General features: G+C 34.3%; 3 protein-coding genes across 3 annotated transcripts; 2 read left to right on the top strand and 1 right to left on the bottom strand.

Annotated features, from left to right (window-relative positions):
* Positions 1-971: 971 nt before the first annotated feature.
* LOC111433211 (ferredoxin--NADP reductase, root isozyme, chloroplastic) lies at positions 972-4,273 on the top strand. Its single transcript, XM_023070180.1, has 5 exons — positions 972-1,241; positions 1,524-1,580; positions 2,123-2,455; positions 2,765-2,984; positions 3,533-4,273. Exons 1-5 carry the CDS (start codon positions 1,218-1,220, stop codon positions 4,030-4,032), a joined length of 1,134 nt encoding a protein of 377 aa, XP_022925948.1. The 5' UTR covers positions 972-1,217; the 3' UTR covers positions 4,033-4,273.
* Positions 4,274-5,791: 1,518 nt separating this feature from the next.
* Positions 5,792-10,341, top strand: LOC111433310 (probable ADP-ribosylation factor GTPase-activating protein AGD13). Its single transcript, XM_023070320.1, has 9 exons — positions 5,792-5,943; positions 6,697-6,771; positions 6,898-6,979; positions 7,143-7,218; positions 7,589-7,752; positions 8,111-8,240; positions 8,551-8,667; positions 8,830-8,925; positions 9,872-10,341. Exons 2-9 carry the CDS (start codon positions 6,747-6,749, stop codon positions 10,145-10,147), a joined length of 966 nt encoding a protein of 321 aa, XP_022926088.1. The 5' UTR covers positions 5,792-5,943; positions 6,697-6,746; the 3' UTR covers positions 10,148-10,341.
* Positions 10,342-10,904: 563 nt separating this feature from the next.
* Positions 10,905-11,787, bottom strand: LOC111433017. The gene is made up of 3 exons (XM_023069900.1): positions 11,739-11,787; positions 11,555-11,622; positions 10,905-11,366 (listed from the first exon to the last, which is right to left on the bottom strand). Exons 1-3 carry the CDS (start codon positions 11,785-11,787, stop codon positions 10,905-10,907), a joined length of 579 nt encoding a protein of 192 aa, XP_022925668.1.
* Positions 11,788-11,966: the final 179 nt, after the last annotated feature.

Genomic DNA, 11,966 nt, shown 5'->3' with positions numbered 1-11,966 from the left:
TTTTTTTTTTTTTTTTTTTTTTTTTGCCGCGTGTCTGAGCGGCGATGAGAATGGGGGAGGGGGGCAGTTCGGGCAGAGAAATCTGCTGACCGAGTGATGAGGTGGCCAATTTAGACCAGGAACTTAGTGGGGTCCTCCATTAAGTGAGTGGATGGGGTCGTGGCTGCTGGTCGCTGGTTGGGTGGGATCCACCTGCTGGTGGACCCCATCGTCTGGGGTACGCCTCCGCCAGTAAAAACACATAAAACAAAACGAAAAAAAAAAAAGAAATTACTTTTTATTGTTGTCGGTGTGGGGTCGGAAGAAGTCAATCAAGCACTACAAAATATTTTATTTTTTTATTTTTTTTATTAATCAAGTCATTTTAATGGTTGTAAATCTTATTAAAAAAAACTTTTTTAGAAAAAAAAATTAAACACTTAATAATATTAAAACCCATAACATATGTTATAATTAGATTATATTCTTCGTATTTTTTGTTACTTAAATTATTTGAATTAAAGTTTATCAAAAAATAAAAATTACCATATTTATTAAAGTAATAGTTATCATAACTTGTTATTATTATTATGCCTAAAATACACTCTTAAAATGAAGAATTATAATTTATTTCCTTCTCTGTGATCGGGTTTGTTTATTGACCATTTATTTACTATTCTTTTCATCTCTCTCAAATATATATATATTTTTTTTTGGTATTATTAGCAAATTGTAAAACATACCAAAACAAGTGTATTATTTTAAATTTACTATTTTATTTATTTATTTATTTTAGATTTCAATATTAGATAAGAAGATAGATAAGTTTCGAAGTTGGAGTAGAGTTCTTCGATTATTTTATTTGAAAAAGATGGTGAAGATGTAATAAGACAATATCTACTAGTTGTGTAAGCTATCATACAAGTTTAGCTCGGCTACGGGTTCTTGAATAGAATAGTACACCTAAAGTAGTTTAAGATTTTAATATAGAATTAATCGGCTTTCAAGTAGGCTCGATCACGTGAATGGGGGATTTAATATGACAGAAGTTGGAGCAGCCAAAAGCCAAACCCGTCCCTTGCAAGTCCCCAAAGGGTCACAACAAGCCGCGATTTTGATCGAGTGCTGACTTGCTTCTCTTCTGTGTATGATCGATCCTCCATTCCATATAAGACCTACCCATCTTCCACAATTCTACAATCGCTTTCTTCCTCATACACAGCCTCTGCATTTCGGAAATGGCCCATTCCACATTTTCTCAGGTTCGTTTACAGCATCTCTTCTGCTTTCCCGCCTTTAATTGGTCGGAAGTGGTGCACAATCCTTATGATTTTCTGGGTTTTCTTCTGTTTTGCTTTTCTTTTAATCGTATTGGATCGTCTTGAATTTTTCCTCCCCAGAGCTCAGTGGGGCTATTGTTCGGCGAATAAGTTTCGCGGGGTTTTAGGGTTCCTTTTTATTTCGCTGTTGCATGTGTGAATAAACCTCACACGCTTGTTTTCTTTTCGCTATATATTTAAATCTTTGTTGTGGAATTCTTTCAGGTGGCTGTCGCTGTTCCAGTTGGAAATGATTTGTCTGTCAAGAGATCAGTGTTTAAGGTATTAAATTCCGACTTTTTTTTTTCTCTTTCCCTATTATACATGCGAGTACTTACGAAAGGAACATCAATGACCAACGACATTTCAGAACTTCCAATTATTAGCTTTTGTGCGTATAGTTTAAACTAATGATATTGACGGCAATAAACAAACGAGAGTACCCATCACACAAACCATCAAGATCATAACCTTGTGAGTTTTGTGAGATTTCTACATAATTTGAGGTACATCTAGTAATTATATTGCCCAAAGGGATTGTCTACATTTATTATTGGATCTGCTGGTTCAAAATGCACACATGGGTTGGTGAAATTATCATGTCTCCTTCTGTGGTGCGGGAGTGACGAGCAGGGTGGAAAAGTCAGTCATGGGACAACTCGAGAATTTTATGTTTTCATTGATAGACGTTTCCGCGTTTAGTAGGAAAGGCATGCAAGTGCGTTCCTAAGTCGACTGATTAGTGGAAATAGAACTTAAAATATGCTTGTTCTCTATTTAATGTGTTGTAAATCTCATTATAACTTCATATGACATTGTTACAGACAAATAGCCTAAGATTCCATGATAAGTCATGGTCACCTGTCTCAGCTCTGAACTTGAATCTAAGGGGCACTCGAGCAAGAGGTTGGCAAACAGTATGCATGTCCGTGCCACAAACAAGTGCACCGAAGGTATCTGTTGCACCTTTAGACCTTGAAGATGCCAAAGAGCCTCCATTGAATATATACAAACCAAAATCACCTTACACTGCAACTATCGTTTCGGTTGAAAGACTCGTTGGTCCAAAAGCACCGGGAGAGACTTGTCATATTGTAATTGATCATGGCGGCAATGTTCCCTATTGGGAAGGTCAGAGCTATGGTGTTATTCCTCCAGTAAGTCACTCATGCTTTGGCCTTTCCCCTGCTTTTGCATTGAGTCTTGATATAGGTGCTCAGACTAAGATGTTCAGTGTTAGTACATTTTATTAGACTTTTAAGATGGTTTATTGAGATCCAAGTTTTATTTCAATCATGAATTTCTGTTTATGTTACAATATGTTCGGGTTTTAGCTTTTATGATATTTACCAGACTTTTAATAAGGTATCTTTACCTTCCACTGTAACCTCTGCCATGTCTTTGTTTGTGGACATCTTTTTGTTAAGCTTCAGCTAGAACTTAATAATTTTTCACTTGTTTCACAGGGTGAAAACCCGAAGAAACCTGGGAATCCACACAATGTTCGCCTTTACTCAATTGCATCAACTAGGTATGGAGATTCTTTTGATGGCAAGACGGCTAGTTTATGTGTTCGTCGTGCTGTTTATTATGACCCTGAAACTGGAAAGGAGGATCCTTCAAAGAACGGCGTATGCAGCAACTTCTTATGCGACTCGAAGCCCGGAGATAAAGTTCAGATCACAGGTTTGCATATTTTCCAGAAAATAAGATTTCTTTGTGAGCTCGCTATACAATGACAAACTATTAGATATTGATTTTTAGTAATTGATTTGATGCTATGAAGGCTTTAAGTTCAGCAGTCACTTGTTTGGATCAACATAATATATAAAGATAAATATCACAATTCGTCTTTTCTTAAGCAATATACACTGAAGTTTTGATCGTTCAACATAGTACATCAGTCTATGTTGCCTGGTGCTAGCAGGCTGTCAATGATAATTGATCGGAATTTTACTTGTCGATGGACCGGTGAGTTACCACGACTGGCCAAATCTTCGTACGTATTGATGGTTCATTGACTGCGTAAGAGGAGAATCGTGGATAGCTAGTAAAATTTTGCTTTCTTTTTCCTGCCGTTTGGATGACTATGCTTATGCTATGTTGAATAGGTGAAGGGTCTATTAAACACAAAGCTTAAGGATTTATTCAACCAAAAATCAAAAGTTTAGGATGAAATCATGTTTTTCTTTTCGTTTTTGCTGTTAGTTAAAGAAAAGCATCTGTTTTTTCAGGTCCATCTGGCAAGATAATGCTTCTTCCTGAAGACGACCCAAATGCCACCCACATAATGATCGCTACTGGCACTGGCGTTGCTCCATTCAGAGGTTATCTCCGACGAATGTTCATGGAGTCTGTACCGACATTCAAATTCGGTGGACTTGCTTGGCTGTTTCTCGGAGTGGCAAACGTCGATAGTCTTTTATACGACGATGAATTCAGCAAGTATCTGAAGGACTATCCTGAAAACTTCCGCTACGATCGAGCTCTTAGCAGGGAGCAAAAGAACAAGAGTGGAGGGAAAATGTACGTCCAGGACAAAATTGAGGAGTACAGCGACGAAATCTTTAAACTCCTGGACGGCGGGGCTCACATATACTTCTGTGGACTGAAGGGGATGATGCCTGGAATTCAGGACACTCTGAAGAAGGTTGCCGAGCAAAGAGGTGAGAAATGGGAAGAGAAGCTTTCACAACTTAAAAAGAACAAACAGTGGCATGTTGAAGTTTACTGAAGTGAAGTTGCATAGTATAAGTGCCTGCCTGCATTCATCTCCTGTTCTGTGTTACTCTTAGCATTGCTCATCTTTCAATTCCACAAGATGATGAATAACGCGGGTACCACCACGTTATTCGACTCGTCGATACTATTTTTTCTTGATTACATAGACTAAGGAAGGAACCTTTGAGCACCTTAATCTGTGATTGTTTGAGTATGATGCTTGGAAATGGAATAAACTTCAGTTTAGAATCCAACTCTCAGCAACCCTTCTGTCTTTAATCATTGATCTTCATGATTTGTTTTTCAACCACAGATTTCTCTTTAGTTTTCCTTTGGGATTTCAATTCTATCACCACTCTTTTGTTTTATTTTGAACTGTCCAAAACTTTCAACATTATTGGATTATAATGTGTCGTTAAATTATTGCATTTTCAAACACGCATTTTCAAACACGTACAACTAAGCGTAACGTTCTTTTTTTATCTATTGGTTAAAAGTCTACATCTAAGCTATGTTTAAACCTATTAACCAAAAAAAAAAATTAAAAATTAAAAATTTAATCAACAAATTACCTAATTAAGAATTAGTTAATATATTAATAATAGAATTGTGAATTTAAAAAATATAAAAGATTGAAATGAGAATTATCTAAAATATAATTTATTTATTCCGACTAGCATTTTTTTTATTTTTTATTGACGACATTTTAAAAATATTTAAAAAAAATGCATATTAAAAAATGGGAAAATAAGTCTAATATTAAATATTTCCAAATAACAAAAAGAAAAAAACGGGTAGAAGACAGTTCAAACGCAACGAGATGATCCAATTCGTTTCAGTAAGTTTGCAATTGATTAAAAGTAAAATTATATATAATTTAAAATATTAAAAAAGAAATTAGAAAAGATTTATAGAAAATTGATTAAAAGTAAAATTATATATAATTTAAAATATTAAAAAAGAAATTAGAAAAGATTTATAGAAAATTGATTAAAAGTAAAATTATATATAATTTAAAATATTAAAAAAGAAATTAGAAAAGATTTATAGAAAATTGATTAAAAGTAAAATTATATATAATTTAAAATATTAAAAAAGAAATTAGAAAAGATTTATAGAAAATTGATTAAAAGTAAAATTATATATAATTTAAAATATTAAAAAAGAAATTAGAAAAGATTTATAGAAAATTGATTAAAAGTAAAATTATATATAATTTAAAATATTAAAAAAGAAATTAGAAAAGATTTATAGAAAATTGATTAAAAGTAAAATTATATATAATTTAAAATATTAAAAAAGAAATTAGAAAAGATTTATAGAAAATTGATTAAAAGTAAAATTATATATAATTTAAAATATTAAAAAAGAAATTAGAAAAGATTTATAGAAAATTGATTAAAAGTAAAATTATATATAATTTAAAATATTAAAAAAGAAATTAGAAAAGATTTATAGAAAATTGATTAAAAGTAAAATTATATATAATTTAAAATATTAAAAAAGAAATTAGAAAAGATTTATAGAAAATTGATTAAAAGTAAAAGTATATATAATTTAAAATATTAAAAAAGAAATTAGAAAAGATTTATAGAAAATTGATTAAAAGTAAAATTATATATAATTTAAAATATTAAAAAAGAAATTAGAAAAGATTTATAGAAAAAAGAAACGACAGTGAAGAACGTGGCTTTCAGATGCTGATGGCTGACCTCTCAAAATTGAATAATCCATACAATATTCTCATAAAATAAAAAAATAAAAATTATAAAATAAAAATGAAAGAAAAAAGGGTGGAACAAAAGAGTTCTGCAAATTTCATTCACCCACATCAATAGGGTATTGAAGATTCAGATTGTCCGGTCAAATTCCTATTTCTCTTCCTTTCCGATCAGCGATTTTGTTGAGGGACCGATCTCATTAGGTATTTATGATTTCTACTTGGATCTTCTATTCACTGCATGCAATCTTCAATCATTGGAAAAAAAAAACCGAAATCTATGTTATAAAATTCTTCGAACTCTGTCAATCTTTATCAATCGCGTTGATTTTGGTATATTGTTATTCTGGGTTGCTTGTTCAGGCGGCTCTGATTGGTTATTTGGTGGCTGTTTTTCCAGATTATACACGAATCCTCTTCCTGTTAGCGATTGATTGTTATTGGAAACTTTTGAGCTTAGTTCTTTCTGCATGTATCGACCGCATTGAATGTTTGAATGCTGAGAGGATATAATTTCTGGCGCTTGTAAATTCTGTTTTAGACCAAAATAGGAATCTCAAGTATATTCTCGTCATTGGAAGGATCGCATCTGAGGTTTTAAAACGTTCTTTCACTTTCATTTTCCTTGGACTGAGTCGTCTTTGATATGCAAATCCTCCAATTGAAGAATTTGGGTGCCCCGTTGCTGATGGCAGCCTCATTTTGAACTAGTACAATATCAATTTTGACAGCATTGTTTGATTTTGTTCTATTATATCCTTTTCCCAATGCTTATTATATCCCTTTCCCAATCCTTATTATTCTTTGTTAATTATCAAAAGAAGCGTTAATGTAAATTTGTATCTATGTTGGTTCAGAGTCTAAGGGGTCCTTTTAGTGTTTTGTTCTTGTGTTTGTTTTTGTTTTTGTTTTTGTTTTCTTTGGTCCAATTATTCAAGGCAGCTTGTTGAACCATAGGATTCGTTGGATGATCGTCGATTACTGACAGAGCCACAAATAATTGTACAATGGAACTTGGGAGGCCTGGCTCAGGTGGTATCCTCACTGAAATTGGAGTTTCAACCATATATTAACCAATTAAACTATTGGCTACACATGCATAAATTGTATTTATTGTGGCCTTGAAAATAATGTTAGGCCTTTTCTTGTCTTCTTCAGGCAAAAGAAGGCTAAGGGACCTATTGCTCCTAAAGGATAATCGCTTCTGTGCGGATTGTCGCGCTTCAGACCCTAAATGGGCGTAAGTTTTGTTCGATTGGTTGTCAAATAGAATGAAATGTTATACCCTGCTGGAGAACTAGAAATTACTAGCTAATGATTGCATACTCAGATTATTGAATTGGATATGTGAACCATGCCTATTCTTTTAGTCTCAATAACATTTAGGTGGATGTTCTTTTCAGGTCAGCAAATATTGGAGTCTTTATATGCTTGAAATGTTGCGGCGTTCACAGAAGCCTTGGTGCACATATATCAAAGGTGAAAAAAAAAAGTGCACGTGATATGCAGTAATCAACGGTGTATCACCTGAGAAATAAAAAAAATTTCCCCCACTCTTTTATTTTCGTCTCTTAATAAATTTCCAAGCATATCGAATCTCCTTCATTGGGGAGGAGGGTTTTACACGAGGGATATGTCGAGTTTGACTTGTAAAGCTTCTTGCGTTTTAATTGCCAACAAAAACGATACATGTTGTGTAAAACATAAACGTGTGGTCTATAATTACTCTACTTCTTACTTTCATTATGTATATCTTTTGCAAGACATTTCCAAGTTCTTGATTTTCATTTTCTATTAACAATACAAATAGTGCACATATTTTTCTGACATGGTTATTGATTTGGGCCAGGTGTTATCAGTGACATTGGATGAATGGAATGATGATGAAATTGATGCCATGATAGAAATTGGAGGAAATTCTTCTGCAAATGCAATTTATGAAGCCTTTATTCCTGATGGATTTTCAAAACCTGGACCAGATGCCAGCCATGAACAACGTTCAAGATTTATTCGGTTAGAAATTATTAAGTAACTGTGAAATTTATCCATGTTAAGTGACTCTTCTTCTTATTCATCTTCTCCATAACCTTGTACTTGTTGACTTGCCTTTTTCTATTGAAGTTTAACAATCAACGCTTATTATATTTGTTCTTTGTTTCTGGACTTTTGGGATATTATTTCATCTGGTCCCTTATAGTTCCGTAAATAATCAGCATATTACTTTGTTTTGAATGCTGAGAGCTGATCAACAGGCATTGAATTCAATAGGCAATAGTCATCTATGAGTAAAATTCCAACAGAAATGATTCAATGAATGGTCACTTCCAAGAATTTCACACTTCTTGTGGTTCCTATAAATTTTCCTATACAGATCCAAATATGAACTTCAAGAATTTCTGAAACCGAGCTTGAGAATTTCATCAGCCCACTCTGACAAAAGCAATATCCAAGCAAACTTTGCAACAAGGGTCATGAACAGTTTTCGTTCGTCACAAAAACAAGTGAGCTCTTGCTATATCTTTTCTTTATTAGTTTTCCTGCAATTATATACCTTCATTTGTGAAGACAACATCATCATAGGTCATTATAACATTTCACACGTTTCTTCCTAAGATTTAGTTTAGAGAAGAAATGCGCACTTCATGCTTGGTTACCATATAAACATTTTCAGGGCATATTGGAAATACTTTCTGATGTGGAAGTATAAATTTGTTTTTGACTAATGAGTAATGACGATCTAGCCTATAGCGTAAGTTTATTAATTTCATTTTACCAAAACTCTGCTAGCTCTATAATTTAAAGCAATTGCAGGAAGGTATGGTAGACTTTATTGGATTATTGAAGGTCAAAGTGATTAAAGGGACAAACTTAGCTATCAGGGATATGATGACAAGCGATCCTTATGTAGTCTTGACTCTTGGACGACAGGTTAGTAGTTTTCTCGCCAACTTTTTTGTGAACAATTCCTTCGTGTTGCTATCCATCTACTTGTAAATTGTTGCCGTAGATTTTGATTATGTTAATAATTACTGATTGCTCTGTTCCATCACCTTGATAAAGACTATAACATTATGCGGTTTTTTCTTTTAGACTGTCCAGACATGTGTAGTCGCGAGCAACTTGAACCCTGTGTGGAATGAGGAACTGACGCTATCTGTACCTCAATCTTTTGGATCCTTAAAGTTGGTAAGTCTTTCTGAAGCTCTTTCTACATGGTCTCCCCTGTTTAACTAATCATGCTAATCTTAACATAATGACTGCAAGTTTGTTTCCCATCAATTAATTTAATTACCATCTGGAAATCTACCTTCTACCCATATTCAGTATGGAAGCATTTTGTATGAGATGGTTATAATTTTTTTTCTTTGTTAGTCTGCTGAAGAATTCGAGTTACTTTTCTTATTAGTTCTAGCTCCATGCTTACTGGTGCTGGTAATATACCTGTCATCTTGTTTGGATGGTGAGTGTGTTTTTAGATGCTCGTCTAATTAGTTCGATGTCAGATATAGCACACGTCGGTTAATGCAGAAGTACCAATCCATCAATTCTGAAAAGAAGGGTATATTGGTATTCGGTTGAAAACTACCTGTGGCTCTAAGTTATTTTCTCTGCAGCACACAATGTAGAATATTCCATGTTTTGTTCAAATTCTAAGCCTAAAAGGCTGCTCCATGCACTTAGCAAATGGGGATTAACTGACATCTCATAGGCTGGCCATTAGTATAGTGGCCAGACTGCCATTTTATTGCTACTAACGTATCTTTCTTGCTATTGAAATGAAAATTTACATGTTTAAATTCATGTCAGCTGCACAAGAGAATGCGAGAGAAAGAAATTTGGTAATGTTCAAGGTTTAATAAATAGTCTGTCTATACCAAGCTTGTCCTCGATGGAAACCGTGATCAGAACGATCATTTTCCTTTTCTTGTCTGATGCATTACTGTGGTCTATGGCTAAGTTCAATTCCTTCGTTTCCGATGCTCAACAATTACACTTTTTTTTTTTCTGGGTTTCTTTCTGTTGTTTAGTCGTGACATCGCCTCTCATTATGATGCATGATCACGTTCACATATCAAAATCTATTGCTATGGGGTTATTCACGGTTACGCTGCTTCTTGTCACCAAATTGCAGCAAGTATACGATTATGACACGTTTTCAGCAGACGACATAATGGGAGAAGCAGACATTGATCTCCAGCCCTTGATAACATCCGCAATGGCATTTGGAGATGCTGGATTGTTTTCAAATATGCAAATTGGAAAATGGCTGAAATCGCACGATAATGCTCTCATGAGCGATAGCACCGTTAATATTGTCGATGGGAAGGTGAAGCAAGAGATGACACTCAAGCTTCAGAATGTGGAATCAGGAGAACTAGATCTAGAGCTGGAATGGATGGCCTCTTGAACAATAGGTACATATAAATCCCTCCCAATTCATTCAAGTTCAAATGGTTAGTTTTCTGGTATAGTCTTTCTTATATAGAACGGTACTGTGTAATTTTATTTTTTTGGTCTGTTTTTCTTCTCTATACTGAGATGAAAGTTTTGTCTATCCATACTTTCGTGCTTTCTGTTATCAAAATCTGATCACTTCTTTCACTTGCTTTCTCCTTCTTCTAACTCCATGCGATATGTTGTTGGCTTAAATTACATGTTTTTAAATAAGTTAAACGGATCATAAGGAACCATCCTAATTAAAAGAATCATCAATGGGATGATCATAGTTAACGCCAAAAGCTTTAACCTTTATTTCATCATTCATATCTTTTGAAAAAAGAAAGTAGTAAATAACTAAATATAATAATTATCTTGTTCCTATTCTAATCATTTTGATGTCAAATCTGTTCAATATCTCCAGTCTCCATGTGTTACTATAATTACATGTAAAATTAAGATGAGAATATTATTTTCTTATGGATGAGGCAAAGCAATTAGAAACAAAATGATACGAACTTTTTGTTTTTCTATTGATATTCCCAAATTATTTTGATTCGTGAGAGTACAGACAGATTCTCAACAAACAATTAATGGCAATGAAATTGTCTAATTTCATGATCAGTACAATACGACTTCTTATATGGTAAGAACAAATTGGAACTGGGAAATTTATCGCTACTTCAAGAGATGAACAAAGTAAGGGATCATGATTGTTGTTGATATGTTTATTTGTGATTATTATTTGAAGATAATGGCAATGGTGTTTGATTTTTTACCTTATAAATGTAGAATAGCGTAGAACCCACTAATAAAGTGACACCTGTAATTCCACAAGCCGCCGTCGCCACCAATAATGCATTTCTTACTCGTTTATTTCCACCGTCACGGTGGGTCCACCATCCCGGCGCCTCGCTCGAATTCATCGCCTTCGGCAACGGCAATGTTGTATCCGGAATTGGCGACGATGTTCCTACGAAGAACGACCGCATCTCTGGCGACGATTTTTCTCCCGCAGGCGGAGGGCTCTGAAACTCCAGCCCGTGCTCCGACGGCCGTATCTCCAGCGCGGATGCGACCGCCACGATGAGTGGCAAGAACACGACCATCGCCGCTACTGGTTTGATCGGAATTATCATAATCGTTGATTCCTCAACGGCGAAGTGAAGAGTGAGGCGATTGTGCTTAGACTATTATAACGCGGAAAAAACTTGTGAATTAGGCAAAGGAAGAAAGGGGAAACAGTGATTGAAAGTGGTTAAGGAACAATCATGGGACGAAGATTGGGTTTGGCGTAAAGGGGAAGCAAACCAAAGCGCTTTAAAATCCTTCTTCCTTTTTCGACGACCTTTTTCTCTGTTTGGTACTTTGGACAAACCTTGCTGCGCAAATGCTCAACCATCGCATTTCTATCCGCAAACATATTTTCACGCAAATTTTTCATACCTAAAAATTTGAACAGATATAAAATTTAACTGTTTTCCTTTTAAATAAATATTTTCACGGAAAATTTCATCCCTCGCAAATTTTACCTCTGGGACGGCAGAATTTGAAAGGTCAACCTATTCGGAAATCTCCAAGTCTACGCATATTTTCAACTCCTCGAAGCATGTCGCTTACTACGCCTTTTCTCGTCTATGGGTGCTTAGGTATCCACTCTAAGCCTTTCTTTGTCTGAACCTCGCCCTTAATCTAAGGTGGACTAGCCCAACCTCGGTTGGTAAGACATGAACTAAAAAAAAAAAAAAAAAAAAAAAAAAAAAAAAAAAAAAAAAAAAAAAAAAAAAAAA

This window comes from Cucurbita moschata, unplaced genomic scaffold, assembly GCF_002738365.1.
Source record: "Cucurbita moschata cultivar Rifu unplaced genomic scaffold, Cmos_1.0 Cmo_Scf00041, whole genome shotgun sequence".
Taxonomy (NCBI): Eukaryota; Viridiplantae; Streptophyta; class Magnoliopsida; order Cucurbitales; family Cucurbitaceae; genus Cucurbita; species Cucurbita moschata.
The sequence above is the reverse complement of the archived record's forward strand: the minus strand, read 5'-3'. Positions and strand labels throughout refer to the sequence as shown.